This window comes from Ambystoma mexicanum, chromosome 7p, assembly GCF_040938575.1.
Source record: "Ambystoma mexicanum isolate Mex_15411 chromosome 7p, UKY_AmexF1_1, whole genome shotgun sequence".
Taxonomy (NCBI): domain Eukaryota; kingdom Metazoa; phylum Chordata; class Amphibia; order Caudata; family Ambystomatidae; genus Ambystoma; species Ambystoma mexicanum.
The window spans coordinates 53,694,856-53,721,359 of NC_090939.1; the positions used below are offsets into that span (position 1 = coordinate 53,694,856).

Genomic DNA, 26,504 nt, shown 5'->3' on the forward strand with positions numbered 1-26,504 from the left:
GGCTGATGGAAGTGGATATGTTCTACCAACCTCTGGTCAATTTTCCACCGCAGGCTGTATTTACAACCCTGGTTGTGTACAAAGGGTCACCTATGTTCTAACATGGTGGCTCCTTTCTTTTTTCGCCATTTCTTGTGTGGTTGTCCTTTGTTGGCCCTTCTACCAATCTTGGAAGGGGTGGTCTGAATGCGAGTTTTGCCTTTGGCGGGAACCCTTTGTGTGCCCACAAAGGCTCCAGTGTGTATGTGAGGACAGGAAGCAGGGGAGGAGTTTGACACTCCCCTGTCCTTTGTCTGCTGATGTGCTTTAATGGAACCAGTCCCCCCCCCTAGTGGGGGACAGCCACCCACCCCTTTCTGTAAATTGCATTGAGAGTTTACAGAGGTATGAATGGGAAATCCTATTAAAACATGAGGTTCCTGAGGCAGATGGCAATGTGACCACTGGAACAGAATATCCGAAACAGAAGACGGCCAAAGACGCCGGCAGACCCTTCCAGTAAACGTGAAGCCACTGCTGGCTGACCCTCTTTTCTAATCGACAGAGGCGCTCCAAAGGGGATGTCTCCTTCCCTTTGGCTGGTGGGACCAACTAGCCATACAATGAGATAAATAAATGAGCCATCCCTCGAAGTGCTGTGCCCTTCCAGAGCTGCAAACCACAAATACCAAGGGACCTCCAACCCAATTGCAGTACATAGTCTTCCAGTGCACAAATCCTCCCAGAACTTTGGTGAGCTCCAGTTGAAACTCCAGAGGCAAGATCCCCCTCCTCAACACCCCCAAAGAGTCAACCAGAGTGCCAGACTGCAGAATCGAGGGGGATTGACCGGTTGGTAAATGTTCCCTTTTCAAGCTTGTAAAATGGCACCAAAACTGCTGACCAACGTGGGATATAGGATTCCATGTTGAGAGTCCTCTCTCATGATTGCTGCTGCAACATCCCTTCCATAGTCCCTCCTTTTGTCGCGAGACCGATGGATGAAACAGGAGGCTGGGTCCATTGCTACTGCACCAGAAAGAATCCAGGTGCATTTTCTTCAATACACCTCATCTGCTGTGGGGCTCATGTTGTACTTGCCTCAAGCCGAATAGTCGCTCCAGTGTGACTTCAGTTGCGATACCAGGAGTTTGGGTGTTCACCCATACCCATTGCCAAGGCTTTACAGGTTGTGTACCTATAGAGAATCCTTTAAAAGGTCCCTACTAACTTTTGTATTCCACTAAAGTGTTATATTTTAAGTAATTTACTGCTACATAAGAATTTGCACCACTTCTCAACTGACTCGTAACTAGTTAGGGATTAGACTGCTAAGGCATTGGAATCATTTGTATTTGTATTTGTTTTATTTGTAATGCGCACCATCAGGCCCGGAGGCATCAGGGCGCAATTTAACATAGTTAAAAAGTATTACCAAGAAGTAGATTGCTGTTGCTAGTGCTGATTAATCATTTTTCCTTTCCAACAGAACTTCGTCTGAGTGCTTTGCAAATGAGTGAAACTGTCATTTCACTGTGCAAATTGTTGGTGCAAGCCACTACTATTGAAGCAGTCGCCTGAAAAAGTGTTGCTTATGTTTTGTATTTTGTGTTGGTTAGTCTAAATAGTATTTATCTACCTTTGCCTTGTGTACATAAAATACATGTATATTTGACTGTAACTTCCAGTGTGTAAAAGAGTTTATTTGGGCTAATGAATTTACTGGGTTGATTGTACTTAAGATGAGCCTGGCTGCTCTACCGTTCTACCAAACCTTTGGGTAGTACAGACTTATACAAAGAGTTGGGGCCTGTATACCAAGGGATAGTTTTATAGAGTCTGACCTGAAGGTACACTTTAGGAAAACTCCCCTAACATATGGTTCTTCCATTGTCCACAGAAACAGCAGCGTGGCCACCTGCTTTCATATCCGTAGCATGGTCTGCGATGCCGGGTATATGTTTGCACCTTTATTACACATGTTCAGCACATATTTAGAACCCTACTTTTTAGAGGCCGAGGTCTCAGTAAACATTGAAGCAGCACATGCCACAAAGCATGCAGTACTTCAGTAACCTTCCTGGCAGCATGTGTTAAACTGCCTGAGGCACCTTAGAAGCCTTCCTGGCATGTAGTGCACTTCCTGGGACACTGTAGCAGCCTTCCTGGCATGTAGTGCACTGCCTGGGACACTGTAGCAGCCTTCCTGGCATGTAGTGCACTGCCTGGGGCACTGTAACCGCCTTACTGGCATGTAGTGCACTGCCTGGGGCACTGTAGCAGCCTTCCTGGCATGTAGTGCACTGGCTGGGGCACTGTAGCAGCCTTCTTGTCAGCATATGTTGCACTGTCTGAGGCACCTTAGTACCCTTTGCTACAGCACTTCTTGGACCGCCCAAGGTACCTTAGTAACTGTTGTGGCAGCACACATTACAGGTCCTGTGGTATCTTAGTAACCCTAATGGTGGCACAATTTGCAGAACTTGGTGTATGCAACTCTGCTAGGTTGTCCATATTCTGCGCAGCATCAGCTTTCACAGTACTCCTTAAAGCAAGCACCCAGTCTGAAACATCAAGTGAGTGGCAACAGTGTGGTCTCTAAATCCAGAGGCACAACACTACGCTGATAGGGAAAGCGCATTAACCTGCATTAACCAGATCTTGAGCTACTTCTATGCTTTCATTGTAGCAGTTCCCAAACAGCCATAGCTGTGCAATTGTTACTGCTCGCTTTTGGAATCTTCTGTTCTGTCTTCTGTTGTACTGTAAGGTTAACAGTGTGCACTGAAAATAAATGATCTTAAGAGTATTTTTCTCCTTGCTTTGTTTTAGTTATAATCGTTGGTTGAATCGAGCGAGGACCGAAGACCTCTCTGACATCGCTGCTCTCAGGGCTTTGTACCAGACAGGTCAGAACTGTCTTTTCTTCATTTTCACTTGTAAACGTTATTGTGGCACCGGTTTCTTCCCCTCCATCTTGCTCCTTTACTACAACAGCGTAGCTTTGAGTGCCTCTGCCCACATGTCCTGCTCATTGCCAAGCTGAAGATGTTGAAAGCCAGCACAGCGGGCTGTCAACTCTGTCTGCATTAACACTCTGCATTTCGCTCCCTGCTTTCCATTGTCTAGTTGAATGTGTGTTATGCGAAGACACGTTACGAATGTCAGATGTTGTTGAAGATGGTATGTGTCCCTTTCACTAGGACCAGGTTCATTTTTGTGTCTGCGATGAGGAATATGCTGTTTTTATGACCTGTTAAGGCAGTTTTGGGACAACCCCTTGTTGGGGGCTGTACAACCACTAACCCCATGGTTTGGTAAAAGCTCCCAGCCACAAAATCCAAACTTCTTGTGATGAAACTGATGGGGTCATCACTCCTTTCCCAGAGATAGCCTCTCCTCATGTGGCCAGGGGACGACAGCCGCTACCTGATCCTGACCCTGGGAGGCAGCTTTTTGAGGGAGGACCTAAGAGGCGACGGCACGACCCTCAGGGGGCTGAAGCGACATCATTGGGTAAAGCATGGTATCACCCGTTCCCTTCTAGGGACACCCATTCAATACCTCAGGCCCTCATGGTATATTGGGGTAGTAATCCTCAATATTCCCCACACTTAATCATACAACTCTCAAACACAATGCAGTGTTTATCAGTAACAAAGACTGACATGAGGAAGAGAGCAACCAGAATGAAGATTACTGGGCTAGACCAAAATGGACGGTCTAGCTGTTGGAGGAATCTGATTGCCTCCAAACAGCTCCTTTCACTACTGCAGTGGTTCAAAGATGAGGCCATGCAGAACTGGAGAGAGTGCTGACTGGCTGGTGATTGCTCCAACTCCAAGTTAAAAGTGTACTTTAAATAACATAGTGAAGGCTGAAGAAAGACAAACAATTAACTTTAAAGAGGGAATGCAGTGTGGCAAGGCTACAGTCTGGAAAGGAGTATGTGAGACATGATTGCAGAGCTACTAGGCAACCAAGAACAAGCCAGAGGAACACAGGAATACCCCTAAGCCACAAGCCAAATAAAATTGAAAAAGTGACAGTGACTTGGTGTTCAGGAACCCACACCAAGTAACCTCTGGGTGGGTGGGTGTGTGCTGAGTAGTCAAGGGTTTCTGGTTGCGCAAACTGTAATGGGTGGAGTGTGTGGTCTGAAACTGCGCCTAGACCAGAGAGCCCTGGAGGTTGAATGCTAAGAACACAGTGAGACTTTTGAAGAAACTAAGACTAGTGTCTTCTAAGGGATTGAAAGTCCTGTGGAAGGGAACCCTGAGACCTACACAACTACACTTGTTGTATTGGGACCAGAGTCTCAAGACCCCTTTGTTTTGGATTGTGATACTTGAAACTTGGGGAAGGAAATCCTAAGGATTGGTGCTGAAGAACTACATTGCTTTGAATTGGACAAAGGTGAACTTTGAACCTTTTTCAGGGAACTTTCTTATGCCTGGTGAAGGAGAGTTGTGAGCTGAGCTCAGAACCTTGTGTTAAACACTGTTTCTTTTGCCTTTGACATCCCTACAAGGCCCACTTCCTTGTGGGAAGCACCAAAAACAGAAAGATAAGGGGTGGGAAGAAAAGGTAACCTGACTCTTAAACAAACAGTAAAGATTGTCATACCGGATCCATTGGCCAACGAGACACAATCCAGGCCCTATAGGGCGTAGTATCTGCTAGAAATACCAATGCACACAACACTCAGCCAGTGCTCGAGTGGTGGAAACCATTCCAAAGCACAGCCAGAGGCCTCCCCAAAATTGAGATACATTATAATACTTTATGAATGCAGTTCACTTCAGGAAACAATAGTTGGTTTTCAAAATAACTGCAGTGTACTAATACATCCGCAGTAGAAGTGAAGAGCATGACTTTGAAAATACATCAAAATCACTGCTAATTACCAAAATTCTAGTTCTTCATCTAGAACGCACTGAACTCCAACTGGATACAGGAGACATGCAAGAAAGTACCTCCAAAATCACTTTGGGAGAGTTCCAAGGGAAGTAGAAATATCCATAGAAATAAATGGTCGGTAGGCCATTCATGGGGACAATGGAGGGAAGTCAGTTTTATCCCAAGGGTGTGGATTTGGTAGCAGATCTCCCCATGAAAAACCAGAGGAAAGCCCAATGGAAAGCTCCAGTGGTTGGTTCTGGAACCCGGAGCCCAAGGAGAAGTTTCAGCACAGTAGAAAGACTCACATTGTTAACCAATAGGGACTGCAGCGAAGACCTACTTCAGGAAAGTATTTACCCTGGACGAGAGTGACCACTGAGGTTGTGCCACAAGAATAATCGCCCCCTCCCTAACACACAGAGGTGGGTCCTCACAGCGTTGGCACTCTGAAAGTCTGGCAAAAGACTTATTGTTTAGATGTGGTTTAAAGGGATCCTGTTCTGAGGAACTTTGAACCCTGTGCGGCGTTGACTGAGTACCAAAAAGAGCAAATTGCCTTCACACTAAGGAGACGGGTTGGCAGACGAAAGGGAGGCATCAACCCAGCAGAAGACATCCTAGCAAGGAGATGAGGGCAAGGGCGACCCAGCAAGGTCCAAGGAGCCGATGAGGCAGGGTATTGGTATCCCTTTACCCTTCTAGGTGATGACTGCGACCAAAACCAAAGCAGGAGACCCTGGCTGTGTACGATGGAAAGCGGCTATAAAACTGCCTTGGAAATTGTCCCAACATAGGAGGTCTAACCCATCATACAAGGGGATGCAGGATAGACATCCACAATCGGAAAGCCCAAACCAGAGATTTGCCCAAACCATTGCATTCAGCCATTCTGCCCAAATGTGGGCCTACAATTGCAACAACATTGGGAAAAGGCTGGAAATCCTCCAGCAGATGGGTAATCCTGCTTCAATGGATTGCTTTTCTCCTGCAGATTCCTCATCTGATGTAAATATTCCTTCCAGCTTTGCTGCTTTGGAACATTTTCAACAGGGGGCGTGGTGGACCTCGACCCGGCTGTCGACCATTGATCCGTCTTGCTCAGCATCTGGTCGTCGGCTCCAGACGTGACGTCAGGCATCGTATAAGTACCACGTCACTATGCCCCAACCTCGGTTCCTTTTTTCCTCAAGCAAACAAGCTGCTTAGGAACATAGAGCTTTGACTCTTTCGACGTTTTCCTCATAAAATGTTGTATTCTTTCACTAATTCCACGACGCAAGATGTTGGTCTCGAGGGTGTCAGTTTCAGGCAGTGTTCCAATTGTGGCAGCAAGATGTCCCTCACCGACCCACACAAGTTGTCTCTCTGGTACCTCGACACAGGTCACAGGATTGACTGGTGGCCGTCCTGCGCTAAAATGCTACCGAAATCCCCTTGCGGCGGAGCTGCTAAACTTGTGCTTCGTCGACCGCCCTCATAATCTCTGGCGCGGTCAACGGTTCAGTCTTCGGAGGCCAAAACCGAGGGGCAAACTCGCGAGAAACACTGGCAGAAAAAGAAAAGGTCCCACTCGAGGAGCCACTCTCCCTCTTCCGAAAAAAGAAAAGGCGCCACCGCCATTGTTGGGATTCTGAGTCGTTGACGGAACAAGGTAAGCCATCGGCTGGGCCTACCACCTGCCAAGAGTGGGAGGATTTCAAATCCTTGATGCTTGCAATATTCAAGCAGTATGCTATAGTCTGCACGGCCCCCACCCATCCTAGTGCCCCGGTACTGACTATGTTGATATGGATAAATCTTTTGATGTCGGAAGAAATGCAGTGGAAACCAGTTTACCCCTGTGCGTCCAAGGATGTCGTTGCTACGGCATCTCTATCGACACCGACATCCACCATGACGGTGCCGAAAGACAAACCCTGACGTCAAAGTTTGTCGAGTCTTTACAGCCCCGGTCCAAATTCTTCGAGACCATGATGGGTATCTTCGACGCCGATGACCAATATGTCGACCCGATGTTCTTGAGTTCAGGAGGGGTCGACTATTTTGACGACCAGAACAAGCTGTTGCATCTAGCTCAAGGCCTCTAAGAGGCCGGTGGTCTGGACACTTCGGCTGACCTTGAGTGTCAGAAGTCCTAGCCCTATCTTCACAGTATATCTAAATACAGGACTCTGGTAGAAAGGGTTATTGACACCCTGGAAATACACTCATTAGTGGCACCTGCGCAAGGTTGCGACCTTACCGACTTCATAGAGGAAGGTCTTGCCACTGAACGTAACATGCCCCTCAACCCGGACATTGCTGATCCTTTGACAGCTCTATGGTAAAACCCCTGATCCATTCCTGCCATCACCTCCACCGTTTTTGGGAAGTACAGGCTGGCTAGAGGAGGCCCTTCAGACCTGTCGCACCCTTCCCCGGAGGGGCCTGTTATGCTTGCTGCTATGGTTTCTTCTAGACCTGCATCTTCTACATCCACTCTGCCACCAGACAGAAGCAAAAAAAGTAGATGCCTTGGCAACGAAGGCATTCACCTCGGATAGCATGGCCCTCAAAGCTACAAATGTGGCAAGGCAGTTTTGCCAAATACTCATTCGGTCTCTGGTTGGTAGTGGAAAATGCTGCCCAGTATGTCCCGGAAGGAGAGATGCGCGAGGACTTCCTAAAGCTAGTGGTGGATGGCAAGGAGGTGGCCAAGCAGCCGCTGCGAACAGGCCTGGTCATCTCGGACTGTGTGGGTCGATCTATGGCTTCGGCCATAACATTGAGAAGGCAGGCCTACTTGAAAACCTGGTTTTTCACCTAACATCCAAGTAAAACGTTTGGATATGCCCTTCGAGAGCGAACTTCTTTTCGGTCACAAAGCCGACGATTCCTTAGAAAAATTCAAGGGATCAAAACCCGCTGGCCTAACATGCTTTTAGCTACCCCATAGGGCACGAGGTTACATGAGATATGCTCCTTATGGCAGAAGAGCGCTGCTCGCACCGGCCAGGTAAGGGCAGAAGTGTTTCTCGTGCTCCGAAGGGGAGAGGGGCTTCTAGAGGTCAACTGGCCGCGTTGGGGCCGGGGGCGACCCAGCATCCAAAGCAGTTTTGATTTCCCCTCTCACAGCGCACCACTTGGAGGAAGGTTGACGGAGCACTTGCTCCAGTGGCGGGGAATTACTTCCAATGCCTGGGATCTGCAGTTCATTCAATAGGGTTATTGTCTGCCATTTCTAAGAAAACCTTCCCACAGACCGCCCCCACCTCCAATCCAACCGAGACAGGAGTTCCAGGAAGAACTGAGAGCCCTGTTGCTGAAGGGTGCAGTGGAAGAGGTACCTCCCGAACAGAGAGGATCGGCTTGGTATTCCCAGTATTTTCTGGTGCCCAAGAGAGGAGGCGGTCTCTGTCCCATTCTGGACCTCAGGGCCTTAAACAAGTTCTTGAGGAAAGACAAATTCAGGGTGGTGACGTTGAGAGATTCTCTGTGCTCTTGAACTTCAGGACTGACTGGTGTCCATAGACCTACAGGACGCCTATTTCCATGTGCCAATCTATCGAAAGCACAGGAAGATCCTAAGGTTCAACATAGGAGATATGCACTATTAATTCAAGGTGCTTCCCTTTGGTCTTACCTCCGCCCCAACGGTCTTGACTAAGCTCATGGCGGTAGTTGCGGCTCCCCTCAGGAGATCCAGAGTACACGTATTCCCATATCTGGACGACTGGCTGATCCGAGGGAAGTCTGTAGTGCAGGTCTTGTCCCATCTGCAGGACACCTGCTCGCTGCTGCACAGGCTGGCTTTCTGCCTAAACTTAAAGAAGTCCCACATGACACCAGTCCAAAGGGTTCAATTAATCGTAGCAGTCCTAGAAACCCGGGCGGGGAAGGCTTTCCCTCCCAAGGAGAGAGTAGTCAACTTGACTCAGATGGTGGACATATTCTGTAACAATGCCACTCTACCAGCGACTTCCTTCCTCCAACTTCTAGGCCTCACGGCTTCCTGCATTTTTCTAGTGCCAGCGACCAGGTTGTGCATAAGATCCCTGCAATGGTTGCTGAGGGGATCAGTGATCTCAGTACCCTCTCAGATCTCTTCAGTGTCCGCGTCAGTGGTCAACATCCTGTCCTGGTGGCAGACCGCAGCAGTCTTTTGGTGGGGGAATCTTTCCTTGGCCTCAGACCCGAGTGGTCACGGATGCGTCCTTGAAGGGCTGGGGGGCTCACTTTGTGGATTTTCAGGTGAGCGGTCTCTGGTCAATGACGGAAGCCAGGTGGCACATCAACAGGCTGGAGTTGCGAGCTATCAGGCTAGCCCTGAAAGTGTTCACCCCGTCTCTGCTGGAAAAGCATATTCTCGTCCTAATGGACAACATGGTGGCGATGCACTACCTCAACAAGCAAGGTGGTGTGCACTCCCGCCCCTTCTGCACGGAGGCGATGATGCTTTGGTTCTGGTTGCTGGAGAACAAGATCTCGGTCTCAGCAGTTCATCTGGCAGGCACAGAGAAAAACTTGGCGGATGCTCTGAGCAGGCAGAGCCCAGTCTCAAACATGGATCAGTTCGCAACAGAGTCCAACAGGAAATGCGAACTATTCTGCTTGAGGGAATTCCAACACTGGGGGATGCGTTTCTGGTGGATTGAAACTTCCCTCTCCTTTACACGTTGCCTCGATTCCTGTAATTCCATGGGTTCTCTTGCAGTTGAAGAGGTTTCGAGCGACCATGATCTTGATCGCCTGGATTGGGCGAGGAGAACATGGTACTTCGACCTCTTGGATCTGTCCATCTGTCCACCTCATCGCTTGCCTTGGCGTCCGGATCTCCTAACCCATTTGGAGGGCTGGATACTCCACCCGACCCCGGAATCCCTCAACCTACAGGCGTGGCTCTCGAGAGGATGAGATATGACTGGGACCTCTCTGAGGAAGTACTTGAGGTGTTGCTGGCTTGAAAAACTTGTGTAGAGGTGCATTATAAATGCCATATCATATCATATAATCATATCTACAAGATCTTTATACGCATGCAGATGGAGAAGATTTGAGGCGTGGTGCATTGATGAATGTTGCCAGGCCTCTGGGAAAAAATGACCAGCAGGAATCGGGGGCCATTCCACAAAGGGGGGCGGGGGGGTCTCCGCATCCACCGCATTGCAGAGAGGGGGGGGTCCCTGTCTGGGAGATTTGTCGTGCTGCGACATGATCCTCTTTGCACACCTATAGCCTGGATTTGGCTTGTGCTTCTGATGCGCGTTTTGGCAGGGCAGTGCTGCAAAATGTTTTGATATAACTTTCTGCCACCTTCATTACTGCTTTCGGTGTCTTATCAGATGAGGAATCTGCGGGAGAAAAGCAATCCATTGAAGGAGAAATTACCTTACCGTAATGTTCTTGCTATGGATTCTTCCCCCACAGATTCCTCATCTCCCCTCCCATCCGTCCCTGCTCAGAAAGTCAGTAGTGGGTACGCATCTTTCTATTGCACGTTGTCTTGGTGATGGTCCTCTGTGTCCTTTTTCTGTCTTCCTGCCACAGTCTTAAAACATTTTCTAACACTACCTTTAGTGTTCTTTTTCAGTTGTTCCTTCTTCGGAGGTATATTTTACTTTCTTTTTAAAGGGCTCATTAGCCCGTTCGCCATGTTTTCCTATGCAGTGTGCGATGCTCTGGAAAAAAGGGGAACTGAGGTTGGGGCGAAGTGACGCTGTACTTATACGACGCCTGACGTCCCATACGGAGCTGATGCCAAGACGCCGAGCAAGACGGATCGATGGTGAATGGCCGGGTCGAAGGTCCACTTCGCCCCCTATCGAACATGTTCCGAAGCAGCAAAGCTGGAATGAATATATCAGACGAGGAATCTGCGGGAGATGAATTCATAGAAAGAACATTACTGTAAGGTAATTTCTCCATCTTGTGAATGTACAGCAACAAGAGAGCATGCAGGTACAGGTTTTCTGCTTAGGAACTAATATTCAGAGAAGCTGGCTAAATGCAGCTCACCAATTGTAGGAGGGGGCTAGGGACAAAGAGGTCAGGTTGCTCCTTAGGACTGCCCGTTAACCCAGACTGCCCCCACAGGATGTGATGGGAATAGTCCATGCACAACTAATGGTCTAAACTAGTAAAAGCCAAAATGGAGGTTGCCATGTGCAATCACGGCATCCAAGTGGGATAAGAGAGTCCACATGGTTTTAACAGTCATCTTAAGCCTCCCACGCGGCTCCTTAGAATAAAGGAAGCACCTAAAAACAATGATTGAGACCAGGAATTAAAAAAGATATTGGTACACAATGCATACAAAAAGGAACATTGGGCTATCGGTGCAGTCAAAAGGCTTGCACCCCTTGTGAAGCCAAAACTAAATTACAGCTGCCACAGCCTACTCCCTAAAAAACAAACTAGGGTGAAATAATTACCCAAGGGCACAAATGGGGTGCTTGGGAAGCACAGCTGGGACTGGGAACCTTATGGGCGACCTAGGACTGTATACTCAAAATGAATGAAAAATGGTTGCAATGGTAAGAGGCTTTAGTAGAAGTCCCTCTGACCACCAGAAATAGGTCGGTGATCCAAACATAAAGCGGGGGGACAGCATAAGGTTGAGGGGCCATAAATCACTAGAATCGCCAAAATGGAAATTGTCTTAATGCCGACCATGTCCCAGGAGTGGCTCTGTGAATCGGGGGAGGGGTCCCACTGGTGGCTCTGTGAATCGGGGGGGGGGGAGGAGTGGTTCCCACTGGTGGTTTTGTGAATCGCGGGGGGGGTAGGTTCCCACTGGTGGCTCTGTGAATTGGGGGGGGGTTCCACTGGTGGCTCTGTGAATCTGGGCTGGGAGGGTTCCACTGGCGGCTCTTGGGGGGGAGGTGGGGGGGAGGCACGGTCCATGGGCTTTATGTTGAACATTTTGTCATACTTGATTTACACACACTGCAAATGGTGCTTTTGGCTAACACTGTATGCTGTTTTTCCTATGTTGTAACTAAGTCGCGCTATTTCTGTAACCAGCGCTATCTCTGTAACCAGCGCCACGATGCCTCAGGGCTGATTCTGTGCGCTTAACAAATACGAATAAATAAATCATTTTTCATCTAGTTTATTTTGCATGTGCAAAATTTAGTTGTTCAGGCTTCACGTGTAATGTTAATTGGCAAACTTGAATAAGGCACTACAAGTGTTAAAACCAACTGTTTTCCTTCTGGGTTTTGATGCAGATATGCTTTATGTATCACAGTGGGCAGGTTGGAACTCTGCTCGACAAAATAAATGTGCTGACTTTCAGGATGTTTGAAATGTAACCATTTGTGCTTGCAGGTTTGCTGAACAATAAAGGTGGAGGCCAGGGTTTGATGCTGTAGATGCAGAAATATCACATAGAACCATTTTGATGTCCAATCACCAAAAATCTTTAACCTTTAAAATGTGTGTTTCATCCTAACAAACTCTGATCCCTCGCCCACCCCACTCTCTTCTGCACTTGCAGGATTTTGTAGAAATTTGATGGTTTCAGCCCCTAAACTCCCCTTCCGTCCTTACCACCTCCCTTATTGGCCAAAGAATTCCCTGCAACCCCCACCATAGACACACTTGGACGCAAACGGTTACTTACCCACCCTCTTTTCCCCATCACTAACATTCCCCCTTCTCCCTCACATAGACATACAGACACACACCCCATTCCCCTGTCAAAAATACTCACCTGGGACTCCCACAGCTTCACTCTTCCAGGCCTTCCACGCCCGTCTGCTCTAGGGTGCACTTGTGTGCGTCCAGAGGCGTGACAGCCCGATTTAGAAAGAATGCTTGGAGTCTGAGCAGTGTTTCTAAATTAATCGTTTCTCAATTTGAAAAAGTGAGATTTTCACTCAATACCGTAGATAGAACACCAAACCAAAATGAAGTCCGGAGAAAGAAAAGAGGCATGGGAGGGGCATAGTGGCACGAGGGGTAGGGCGTGGAGTGAAGTAAGGGAAAGTGGAGGGCTAAAGAGGGCCCTTCCGCATCACAAACAGAAAGAAAACCAGACGATCAGTAGAAGAAAAAAACAAAAGGGTGAGGGGGGTGGAGGGGCTGGTAAACGGAAGGAACTTGCAAAATAGAAGACATCGAGGCAAAGGGAGTACACCAGGGAAAAGAGGGGATTTGGGGGGAACAATGCCAGCCAAAAAAATCTGAAATTAAAACAAACATACAAGTGAACCAAAGGATACGAGCAGTACAAATGGAAAATATCCAGCAATGTGATTCGGAATGTGGGAAACAGGACTTTTGACAAATGAAAATGGTCCAGACAATACATATATATTCAATGGCCAAGGAGCCTTCAACTGCCTAGATGCTCTTTTGTTATAATGTATATCATTTTAAGTGTTTTCGTTGGAATTTCCTTCCGTGCAGTTCATGTAAACTAACATACATGTGTCCACAGGCGTTGATAACTGTGGCCGCACAGTCATGGTGGTGGTGGGACGGAATATTCCTGTGACCATCATCGACATGGAGAAGGTGAGCCAGAAGCTGAAGTATTGGTGAAAATGTCCATATTAATGTAATATTGGAAGTACTAATTAAAATTGAAACCTGTAAATATAAAAATAATTCATAATGTATGGCACATTTAATTTGCAGTCAATTTAAGGCTGCAGGAGCTCAAAACCTGTATTTTTGTAATTGGAATGGTCATGACTCTCAAAGACTATTCCTCATCATGCTTTATTGACGGCTCATTTTGTATGCTCTTTTTTTTATCTGCAACGTATTTATTCCTATAAAGGGATGATACAAACATAAGGCCCTTCTAATGTATTTGTATTTACAAATACATCAGTGCCTTAAATGAGAATCGGGGCATCTCTTTAACCTAGAAATCCCACCTGGCACTTTTTAGTCACGTAAAAGATGTACATTGTTCAAGTCCTTGTGCTCATTTTATCGTTTTCACAATGATGTGCTGAGTGGACCTTCCAGGATTTGAACCGTTGTCCTTCAAGGTTATACACTCCTTTGCATTGGCTTAGGTCATTGTGGGAATTTACCGGCTTACATGCGCACAAAAAAACACCCTGATGCCTCACTTTTATCTGATAACCCTCATGAAGACATAGGAATAGGCTGCTGTTTGGAGTCAACCTCGTAATCCGAGGAGGAGGAGGCTTCACTTGCATTTCCTGACTGGACACTTGTTTGCGAATCTGATCCACTCTCCGGGGGAAGGATGGTTTCCAAGTTAGGTCTCTTTGGACTGCTCTACCCATCATCTGATTTCTCGGGTTTGTCCTTTGTGTCTTCTCTAGCCTCCCTATGACCTCTCCGCTTTGCCAGCTTATTCTGGTCGCTCAGCTTTCTCAGCACTCCTGGTTTGTTGTGCTCACTCACACACCTGGTGTGTTTCTTCCAGCCGTGTTTCCCCAACAAGGCTTTTCATTGTTTCTGCATTAGGGAGATTCCTTTGTCTCTCTGGTTGAGCTGTATTGAGTTACCTGTGTATGCCTGTTAGATCACACAGTCCTTACACTACACTGGTCGAGCACCTAAACACATTTTGTTTGCATTGTATGTGTCCTGATCTCCTATTCTCCCTAGTTGGCGCATATTCTATAGCTATTTTTTATGTGCTGACTTGGTAGCCCTTATGAGTTCAAGAGAAGGACTACTTGAACAGTGCTCCATAGTGTTCCTGGGTGAGTTTTCTCACCCAGTGTGTTGGTTGCAGACTTGTGGCAGCTTTTTACTTTTTATTGTTTGGAGATGAGTTGTTGCAATTTTACAGGAGTGGTAGCAGTTTTCCCAGAAAAAGAGCAAAATGATTGCTTTGTTTTGTAAGGTCCTCCTAGGCAACTAACTTGGTTGCCTTTCTAGTATATTTTGTGAGGCTGGAAGAGCAATGTTTAGTTCGCCCATGTGTGCGCTGGCTCATGACTCATACAGGCTGTCTGACTGGATTGGTCTTGTGTAACTGGGCTTGGGTTCTGCCAGACACCTCTGTCTGTGTGCTTGCGGGACCTACTCGTGGAAATAGGAGTGAGGCTGGACTCCACTGAGTGGTGACTGCCAGATGTTTGAATGATGGATGTAATATGATTGGTGAGTTTGGGTCTGTGTGTGTGTATGTGTAGACTCCAAGCCATTCGTCAACTGCGTGGAACTACTCCTGTGCATCTGGAAACAAAGACCTCACTAAGGATTATGCTCCAAGCCCTATTGCCGGACCTCTGATCCTCCTGCATGGTGGAAGCCCTGCTATTTCATGGGCAGAGGGAACAAACTGCAGTGACGTATCCCCTTGGTCTGGTTTGAACCACAGTCTGCTCTACACCGCTACACCTGTTTTGTGGTTTCTTGACATTTAAGGTCTATCATAATCCCACCGATGTAAATAATCTATTACACTTTACAAGCTTTCACCCAAAATCAATGCTTGCTAGTTTACCTTACAGCCAAATCCTTCGGCTGAAGAGGATCATCTCAGATCCAGCAGCATTCGATGTAGAATGTACGAAACTCTTGCATAAACTTTTTAAAAAGGGGCTACCCTGACACTGTCTTGGAAGAGGCCAAAGTAAGATCATTTAATGTAAGCAGAGATCATCTATTGACCCCTAAGGAAAAAGATAAGGCGACACCTTCGCTTTACATATCTAAATATTCACGCCAAAGCTTCCAGGTTGGGAGAACAATCAAAAAACATTGGGGTATCCTACAGAGTGACCGACTGCTTCAGAAATTATTTCCCAAGTCACCCATGATGGGCTTTAAAAGAGGTCAAAACTTAAGGGACAAACTGGTAAGAGCAGAAAGGCCACCGAAAGAGAAACAATTGTTACTCAGCACTAGAAAGAAAGGAACCTATCCCTGCTTGAGTTACTCACACTGCAACAATGTGATCAAAGGAGAAGCAATTGCACATCCCCAAACGGGTAAAAAAGTATAAACTCAAAGACTTTGCTACATGCATCTCAGTAGGTGTCATTTATGCAATCAAATGTCCCTGTGGGACATTATGTGGGTCAGACCACAAGACCAGTTAAGGACCGAATCACCGAGCACAAATCGAACATCAGGTGTAAAAACACAAAATCTCCCCAGGCGAGACATTTTACTGAAAATCCTTACACAGTAGCTCAAGTGAAATTCCAGATCTTGGAAGTGGTAAAGAAACCACATAGAGGGGGCGATTACCAGTCCATCCTCTCCCATAGAGAAAATATTTTGGATACATCTCTTAGACACCCTGAACCCTAAGGGGTTGAATGAGGAGTTCTCTCTCGGATGCTTCATCTAATGTATCGAGTGGCGCTTATATGTAGTCAAAACCTCGGCACTCTAGAACTCATTGGGTTTAAAACAATAACGTGATTTTTAGGTGGCACCACTGTAGAAATAAGTGATCACATAGTGTCAACTACCACCAGCTGGCGCAATCATTCAAGGCTTAAATGTGTACGTTTGTAAGTGACTTAATCAGCATCTATAAAATGGACTAACGGCTGTGGAACCCCTGTTAAATTAATTGCAGTCCGGATTCTGTTTTACCGGCCCACCTGCCACTTTTAGATGATGATCAGGAGATAGAAGGTACAGACATACTGATCAATGGTTGTAGTCGGAGGGTATAATTATGTACATAGACATTATGCATGGAGCAGCGGTGGAACACCTGTTAAATTAGTCTGTCCGGATGTTGTTTTACCGGCTCACCGTCAATCTCCACATGAGAATAAGTAGAGTAATGGTACGTTCAAGCTTTATGACTGGAGGTATACAAATGTGCAGAGCTGTAGAGATCATAATGTAATTAGTATCCAGACTAATATTTATCCCACCATAGTATTGAGGTTGTTACATAACCAGAATATGTTCATCGTGCACTATTCCTTACCTATATAATGATGTCTCGCCATGTCGTTATACAAACCAATAATAGCCACCACGCCGAAATCAGGATTGTGAGCCTACTTTGCTCATTACACTTAATACACATTAGTTGCCAACATCATCACGAGAGGCATTGATAGCAACACAGTACTTTAGCCATTCAATATTGATCATTCTAAGATGGTGCGCTTTTCATGCACCATGATATCAGTCCCTTTTCTTATCCCAGAAGAGTAGTATTTCCTATAGTCTGTCATTTATTTTAGTTTCTGGTCCGCATTTGGTGGAGCCCGGGGACACAGACAGACCCCTAGGCGTCCTTAACGGTTGTCTAGACTACCAGAGGAATCCCACCAGAGAGAGCGCTCCAAAGACGTTCGGAATACAGAATTAGATGCGCATCCCCTCCAGAGCCGGAGCATCGCAGATCCGACTGTCCGCATCACGTATTAGCCGTGGAAAGAGATGAATAATTACTCAGGTTAGTGTTGCACATATGTTATACACTTAATACTCGCAGACTAGTTCCTAATCAAGTTACTTATTAACTACCTCACTAAACACATGATGTCTCTTTCATACTAGACTAGCCCAGGAGAACATGACCACCAATACATACAGAGGGATTTATATATATCAAACACGCACTGCTTCAGTATTATGAGTGCATGCTCAACTGTATCGGAATCAACCACTAAGAGGGGCGAGTGTTTTTATTTAACATGAATAACATTGGCTTCAGCCCGTAGTTATTCACTATATAATATAAAGTAACGTGAAACCCATATTTGTTCAGTGTTTGCTTGTGACTTTAATGGGAGGAGGAAGCCTTCGTTAGACTATTCTACATAGCACATTTGGATAATATTTCCCAGAAGTGATACTCTCCATGGAAATAAGGGAGCACTGTTTATTCTAGGTGAGACTTATTTTGTTATATTGCCCAAGGATACCATGAGTCTGGTCATTTCTTCTTATACATAGTTACGCTAGTTTCCGGATTTCATATACATGTTTTGTTGACTTACAGGTTTTCACGTTTGGAAAGGAGGGGGTTTGTTCTCCAGCCAGTTAAATTGAATTAAAATACACGGTGCTTGAGACAACAAAGATTTAGGAGCAACAGCTACTTTCTAATTAAGGTATTCCTGCTCCATTTTGGGGGGATTTCGGCACTAGGGTATCTTGACCCGTTAACACCATTGATTTACTTTAGACACCAGTGTACAATATAGTTTTAAATTAGAGACACCATAGGACACTTTTTACATACTCATGAGGCGATACAAGGAGAGCGTTAGCTAAAATGATAATTTCTTGGTATTACATGCTGGTCTCTGCATATATGCATATCCCTGTTTATACCCCAAAAAGTGTGCATGAGCTCCACCGTAGTCTCTACAACCTTTCTAAATGGACCACCATATAGTCTGTTTCGCTAAAAGGTTTTATTTCTTTTGACCACATGCATGTTGATTTGCAAGACATTGAATCGATAGATATCTCCCATTTTTCTCTCTTTTAAATAAGAATTGTATTATTTCTTTGCAGTTCAAATCTTGGCTCTAGAAGAAGAGATTGTAATCTCGAAACTCGTCAGCCTTTCAATTTGAACTTCACACTTAAGTTGATTTACAGAATCCCTTGCCCTTTTGCATTTGATGTCTGCATTCCAGAAACAAAGGAGGAATTATTTGTTGTACCCATTAAATAACTGTTTTTTTATCGAATCATTGTCCAAAATGTTTTTTTCAGTTCTAATTGTGATTGAAATACACTAATTTAGTATATACAATTGTTGAACCGTCTTGTGACGGATTAGTAATAGTGTGCAGGGGACGGGAGGGTTCCAAATTGTTAGATCCTCTTTTTTCCTTACATATACATAGCAGTGGACCGGTGCCAGGTCTACTTTTCCTCCCCCGCACCTTGAATCTCTTTAGTATCACTTGATAATTACCTGAAATTCTTCTTTAAGAAACCTGCAGAGTGCATCCACAAATTACCTTTTGGCTCTTGAAATTCTTTGCCATGTGTGTCACTTTCCAAGAAGTAGTGTCATTGTGTTGCTATTGGCAACCCTATTTCTCCAGCATGGGGTCTGGCATGGATTCACATTCTCATAAATATTCCCAGTCAGGCTGGGAATCCTCGGTAAAGAGAAAATCTGTTTCAGTTTAGTTTCTGAACTGTCTTTCTACTAATAACCAATCACTGGTCTCTGGGTCATACTGCCCCCAGCCAATGACTGCCCTCTACCTAAGCCCCTCCTCTGGCAGCCATCTTCCGATTTTTACCGCACGTTTCAAGTGTTGGGAGTCCTTGTGCTATAGCTCTCGAGCTTTTACTGCGTTTTCTCTTATTTTTCTGTCAATTCGAGTCTCGAGCTCCACCGATTCTTCTTCCGATCAACGGCAAATTTTCATTGAGTTTCTTCTTGGAGGATTCCAGAAGATATTTGAGGCCTACCCCGCGTGGTCATGGCCCAGGACAAAGGAGACACGATGCCTACTGTGGATCCAAGCTGTTTAGGAACTGCCCGGGATGTGGATTGCAGAATGTCTTTGAGGATGAGCACTCCCGGTGCCTCTACTGCCTTCACGCCGACAAATCGCACATGGAGGAGTAGTGTCCGGTCCATGAAGGACTGTCGTAAACGACTCGCTGACTGGCTGGAGGTGAAGAGCCCAGCAGCAGGTGAGAAGTAGTCTGAGCGGTCTTCTAAGACCTTTGAGGGCGCTCCAGCGATGGGGGGACTAACATAAGGCAAAGCACCGCAAGTCCGCGGGCACCGGGAGCGCCGTAGGTTCGGGCTCCTCGGCTGAAAAGGATGTATACGAATTGTTCGAATCACAATTGACCTTTGCACAATTGACCGAATTGTGAAGGTCAATTGTTACATATCTGCGGGGGGAAACCCCCCGCAATCCCCCATTTTATATATATATATATATATATATATATATATATATATATATATATAGTCAATTGTGCAAAGTTCAATTCGGATCCTTGACTTTCGATCAATTGGGTCATTCGAACAATTGCGTTCGAACAATTTGGGTAATACCGCTGAAAAGGCAGGGCGCGATGTCGCCAACGCTCTGGCTCAGGGAAAAGGAAGTCGGAGAACCCGGTAAGCTTCGGGAGAAGGCCCGGTCGATCACAACGGAGAAAGCCAAGGGGGGGGGGGCGAGGCGATGACCCTCCCCCTAAGGTGAAGGCCCCAGGCGCGGGCAAGGTCATGAGGGCCCTGATTCACACGGCAAAGGCCTCGATTGAAGGAGTCGTGGAGGCGCAGGCAAAGCCTGTGGAGGCTATACCAGTGGAACTGACTCCTGGGTCTAGAGTTTCCCTGCCACCCCAGAGGGAATCATCTTTTCAACCTATCGAGAAGACCCCCAGGAGGAGAAAGAGGGGGGGCACGGTAGCCATAACAGACACAGATACCACTTCCGAGGATGAGCTGGTTGGCGTCACAAAGATCCTGGACAAGAAGTTCGAGGAAGTCTGGTCCTATGGGAGGGATCCCGACGAGGCGAACATAGAGAGCAAAGGTGGAGCCGACAAGGAGCCGCGGGCCGTGGAGGAGACGGACGATCCCACGACCCAGCCGTCGCTCCTGTCGCAACCGATGCCTACGCCACAGGACAACACAGGAGCGATCTTGAAGGCCATCCAGACCCTGTGTACGGAGTTAAGGACGAGGTTGCCCTTACCCCCAGCGGCCGATCCAGTGGCGCCTGGACCGTCGGGAAGCCCACCCAGCAAGCAGAGGCAAATCCATCCACCACCTCCTTTCCAGCCTTCACCTCCTTCCCCTCCGCCGAGGGATGAGACGGGAATGGAGACGGCGACGACGGGGATGGACGACGGTGGTAATGATGGAACGGATCTCCCATCACCCCCTGCCCGGGCCTCTCCTCCCGACAAAATTGGCTCCTTCCACGCATGATCGCCAGGGCATCAGAGCTTTTCCAGCTTTGTCCTGAAGAGCAGAAGGAGGGTTTCCTCTACCAACAACGGGAGGTCAAGAGGAAGATAGTCCTCTCAGTGCCGTTACTAGACGACATCTGGGACGAGGGACTAGCGCTGCTCAAGAACCCGTCCACGGCTCCTGCGAAGAGGGACCAGTATGATAAGAAGTACCGGGTCCCAGATTCCGCCCCGATGTGCCTCAGAGCTCAGCCGTCCCCAGATTCAGTGGTCTCTGCGGTGGCCAAGGAGAAATCGGCAGGGACGACTGCATCAACTTCCACTTCCCCACCGGACGGCGAGGGGAAGAAGCTGGATGCCATTGGACGACGAGTCATCTCGGCGGCGACGACGACCATCAAGGCGGCCAACGCCCTCGCGATCCTGGCACGCTACGACAGGGAGCTGTGGTTCAAGATCGCTCCCCTCCTGGATTTCCTGCCAGACGACAAGAGGGCGGAGGCCCTTGAAATTGTACAGGAAGGCGAGGTGGCATCGGATCACGCCATCACGGTGGCCATGGACATCACCGACACCGATTTCGCCAGATGGGAAATGGCGTTTGCCTCCGTCGGTGCAGGTAGCTCAAGGCCACCGACTTCCATCAGGACGTTCAGACCAGGGTACTGGACATGCCCTTCGACGGGAACAACCTGTTCGGCAAGGCAGTAGACGAGTCACTGCAGGCCATCAAGGTGCATACCGACACGGCCCAGGCCTTGGGTTCTCTCCATCAACGGTGGCTGTCCTTCCGAACCCCTGGAGGCAGGTCTCAAGGTGCCTCCAAATGATTTGGTGGCGGTTCCACATTGTACTGCCAAGTGGCCCTCTCAATGTCGTAGGAGGCCTACAGAGGCCGCAGCAAGGCCGGAGGACATTGTCGTTGTCGCCAGGAGACCATGGCGGCAAGGCCTCGGCGAAGCAAGATCGAACTGGCCGTGATGTCGGGCCCCCACCCGAGCACCCCAATGGGAGGCCGGCTGGCAAATTTCATCAGCATGTGGGAGTCCATCTCCACCGACCGTTGGGTGCTGGATGCTCTGGCCAACACGCACACTCTGGAATTCCAAAGAAAGTGTCCCTGTCTACCGCCTGTTACCAGGAAGGAAAACCATGTGCCACATACTTCTGGAGGTACGAGCAATGCTAAAAAAGGGCACGCTAGAAATTGTCCCAAATGGGTTCCGGAGTATATTCGCAGTACTTCCTCGTCCGAAAGAAGACCAGCGGCCATCTCAACAAATACATCATGTCCCAGAAGTTCCAGATGGTCACCCTTCAGCACGTGCTGGGACAGCTGGAGGAGGATGACTTCCTGTCGTTGCTGGACTTGGAGGATGCTTACTTCCACATCGCCATACGCAAAGGACATCGAAAGTTCCTATGGTTCGTGGTCCAAGGGCAGCACTACCAGTTAAAGGCCCTGCCCTTCGGGTTGAAGTCGGCTCCAAGGGTCTTCACCAAGTGCCTGGCACAGGTGGCGGTGCAGCTGCGCCTGCAAGGGATCCACGTATATCCCTATCTGGACGATTGGCTCGTCCGCGCAAAGTCAAGAGAACTCGCCGTCGATCACACAGCGAAGACTGTCCGCCTGCTCACTGAACTGGGATTCTCGATCAACTTTGCAAAGTCCCCTTGGTACCTTCGCAGAACGCCCTGTTCCTGGGAGCCAGACTTGACACAGTGGCACGGTTGGCTTCACCGTCGGTGAGAGGACGAAGGCCATCCTGGGCAAGGTACAACGGCTGTTGACCATGGAAGTGGCCAGAGTGAGGTCCATCCAGTCCCTGCTCAGCATGATGTCATCGTGCAGCTACCTCGTGTGTCTGTGCAGATTGCGGATGCGGCCACTACAGGAGTTCCTTGATGCCCGTTGGATGCAAGCGGCAGGGAGCTTTGAAGACAAGATCTCCCTCAACGAGACTTTCCGCCAAGTGATCCGGTGGTGGGGCAACCACGCGCATCTAGCGGCGGGCGTGGACTTCCAGACCCCAGAACATCAGGAAACTGTGATGACGGACGCCCCCCTGGAGGGATGGGGGGCGCACACCATAGATCTCCACGCAAGAGTCCTTTGGCTCCCGGAGGAGAGGTCACTACACATCAACGTCCTGGAGCTCCAAGCCGTGTTCTGGGGCCTCAGGTCTTTCCTCCCGTCCCTCAAGGGCAAGGTGGTGAGGATCTTTACCGACAACACCACCATGATGTTCTACATCTGGAAGCAGAGGGCCACCAGATCCCCAGCCCTATCCAAGGAAGCACAGGATCTGTAGCACTTGGCCGTCGCCCAACGGATGTTCCTGGTACCTTTCCATCTGGCAGGAATAAAGAACACCATTGCCGACTCGCTCAGCAGGGAGCTGTGCTCTTGCCACGAGTGGGAGCTTCGGCAGGATCAGGTGGATCTCCTATTCACCACCAAGTGCCAGAGGTTCACCAGCAGGTTTCCCCAGCCGGGGAGCATGGGCGACGCATTCTCGTTCCCCTGGGACGGCCTGTTCTTGCATGCGTTCCCACCGTTGCTGCTGTGACTCATCAGTCAACTCGGACGGTCCCAGTGCAGGATGAACCTCGTTGCACCGGCGTGGCCGAGGCAGATCTGGTTCCCGGACCTTCTGGACATGTCAGCGTCCCCCCCAGTCAAACTGCCGACGAACGCAGATCTTCTCGTCAGGGAAGGAGGCGCCATCTTACATCACAACCCGGGATCGCTGAACCTGCAGGCCTGGCTCCTGCAGCACTAGAGTTTAGAGGGTACGATATCCCGGCAGACTGCAAGGAGGTGCTTGCAAAGGCCAGAGCCTCATCGACTCTTAAGTGCTATGGACACAAGTGGAAGAGGTTCTCTGTCTGGTGCCGTGCACAGAAGATCAACCCTTTGCGGATTACGGCCCCTCAAGTGCTGCTGTTCTTGCTGTCGCTGGCCAAGGCGGGGCTGGCTCACGCCTCCATGAAAATCCATCTGGTGGCTATCTCCCGCTACACCAGAACTCCTGGGCGGTCGTCTCTGTGGTCTCATCGCCTGGTGAAGGAGTTCATGAAAGAACTGTTCCGCTCGTTCCCGCCAGTGAAGGCTCCGGCCCCGGCGTGGGAGCTCAACATGGTGGTGACCAGGCTCATGGGTCCCCATTAAAGCACTTGCATTCGGCACACTGAAGTTCTTATCGTGGAAGACAGCGTTTCTTGTGGCTATCACCTCTGCACGCCGAGTGGGAGAGATCCAGGCCCTCTCCTGTAAACCTCCATATCTGACATTCTATGAGACGAGGGTAGTGCTGAGGACGCACCCCTCCTTCATGCCCAAGGTGCCGTTGGACTTCCATCTCAACGAGCCCTTGGTGTTACCTGTTTTCTTCCCGTCGCCTTCGTCGCCGGCTGAGAGGACTTTGCACTCGCTGGATGTGGCTAGAGTGTTGAAGTTCTACGTGGACCGCACAAAGGGTTTTCGGAAGACATCACAGCTGTTTGTGAACTTTGGCACTGTGAACCAAGAGAAGGCCCTCTCCAAGGTTTCCATTTCCAGATGGCTCTCTGGCTGCATCATGCACTGTCACCGATAAGCAAACCGTAAAGCAATAGACCAGGCAAAATCAATCGGTTAAACAGTTTATTGCTTATAAGGGTAAGCTGGGTAGTAGAGACCCCCAACCATCTACACAAGTAGCACTAACTGAACAACTCAAAGAATACCATTCCACCATAATGCTCAAGATTGCTCTGATGTCATCACTGACTAAGATTCCATCCGTAGAACAAAGGATAGGAATCAGATAACACATTAACATGAATAGGAAAATACATTAACATAACACACCCCCCTCCCTTATCTGAACACAGAATTTCTATTTACACAAAACAAAATATGTTACACATGATTAAAGTGGTGAACACTCCACAAATCAACATTGGAAAAAAAAAGTATCTGTTTCCTCAGCAATTTTACCTCTTCACCCTCGCAACTCTTGACAGGCTCCACACCTGCCCACTCTCCAATTTCACGGCACGATCAAAGACTTGTGCAACCTTAACCGGATCCGAATACAATGGATCACCCTTTTTCTTTATAACCGCTTTCCTTATTCTAACTAGATCACCCACTTCAACTATAGTCTTTTTTCTTGGAAATTTCTCATTAACTTTCTTGGCACACTTCCTCTTTCGTTCATCCATACTCCTTTTCACTTCCTCTACCACCTCATCCGTTTCTCTGGCCAAGCTGGAGATAACATTGTGTTACTCCTCCGTCCTCTCATTAATTCAAATGGACTAACTCTGGTTTCGGTATTTGGAGCCATCCGCAACACATACATTCGTTCTTTTACCGCAACTTTCCTGTCCAACCCACACGCATTAGCATTCCTAATAACTTCCATTATACAGCGGTTGACTCTCTCGATCATACCATTTGCTTGAGGGTAATACAATGCAGTCTTTTTATGTTTGATACCACATCTGTACATGTACTCTTGGAAAAAAAAAACTCCAGTAAACTGTGGACCATTGTCCGTCAACACACTCCTTGGCAACCCCTCTCTCTCAAATATCTCTTCCAGAAATGCCACAATGGACTGACCCGTGACTTCTCTCAAAATTTTGAACTCCGTCCACTGTGAAAACATATCTACTATGACCAACACAAACCTGCCACGGCCTCTGCCCATATCCACTGGGCCTAAGACATCCATGGCAAGATCTTGCCATACACCCTTCAGACTCACTACTCCTTTCACAGGTTGCACTACAGCAGATATACTCTTCCCTGACTTTATGCAGTCTACACATTCTCCCACGATCTTCTCAATCTCGCGGACCATACCCAGCCACCAATAATCGGCCTTAATCACTCCTTTGGTCTTATATGTACCAATATGGCCTTGATGCGCAATATCAATGAGTCTTTTCCTTAAACACACAGGAACAACAAGCTTATCCCTTCGATATATTAGCCCATTCTTCACAGAAAGCTCCCTTCTCACCTCCCACAAAGCCCGCTCTTCTCCAGATAAGTCTTTTCTCTGGCCAACCATCCTTGATAAAATTGTTTATCCGTCTCCACATCTCATCAGACGACAATGCTTCAACCCATTCTTCTTTGTGAAGTGCACCTTCCACCATAGCAAATACCATATTCTCAACTTCAACAGACTCCTCATCTTCCTCATCACTAATCCTTACTCTAGATGCATGATCGGCCTGCACATTGTCCTTACTGGCTACCACTTCAATGTTAAACTTGTGACATTGCAATCTTGTCACCCAACAGGCAACCCTCCTCGAAACTTTGTCCAACCCTTTGCTTTCAAATATAGCCTTCAGCGGCTTATAATCTGTTCTGAACACAAATTCCTGAGCCCACACAAAGTTTTTCAGTTTTTCAATGCCCCAATGGCATGCCAAGGCCTCTTTTTCCAAAACCGAGTAGTTTAGTTCAGGACCTCTCAACATACGCGAGGCATGTAACACCACAGATTCTGCACCGTCCATTCCCACTTGTGACATAACCACTCCAATACCGGTTTCACTCGCATCAACAGATAGAATTGTCCTTTTTTAGTATCATAAGTGGCTAAGGGTTTTGCCATATCTTTTTCAGACTTAATCTCAACAAATTCCTACTCGCACTCTGCATCCCAATTAAACTCCACCCCTTTCCTCAACAATGCTCTCAGCGAGGTAACCTTATCAGCATATTTTTCAATGAAACGGTGGTAAAACTCTATTGTCCCCAAAAATGAACGTAACTCTGCCTTATTCTTTGGAGACTCCATTCTTTTAATTCC

At 47.8% G+C, this 26,504-nt stretch overlaps 1 protein-coding gene across 4 annotated transcripts in view; it reads left to right on the forward strand.

Annotated features, from left to right (window-relative positions):
- Positions 1-26,504, forward strand: part of GDAP2 (ganglioside induced differentiation associated protein 2) — a 1,016,820-nt gene that overhangs the window by 815,730 nt on the left and 174,586 nt on the right. For all 4 annotated transcript variants that reach the window (XM_069635760.1, XM_069635762.1, XM_069635761.1 and 1 more), the window contains exons 10-11: positions 2,812-2,888; positions 13,304-13,380. In XM_069635760.1, the coding sequence (XP_069491861.1) occupies positions 2,812-2,888; positions 13,304-13,380 (154 nt within the window). The remainder of the gene's footprint in view (positions 1-2,811; positions 2,889-13,303; positions 13,381-26,504) is intronic.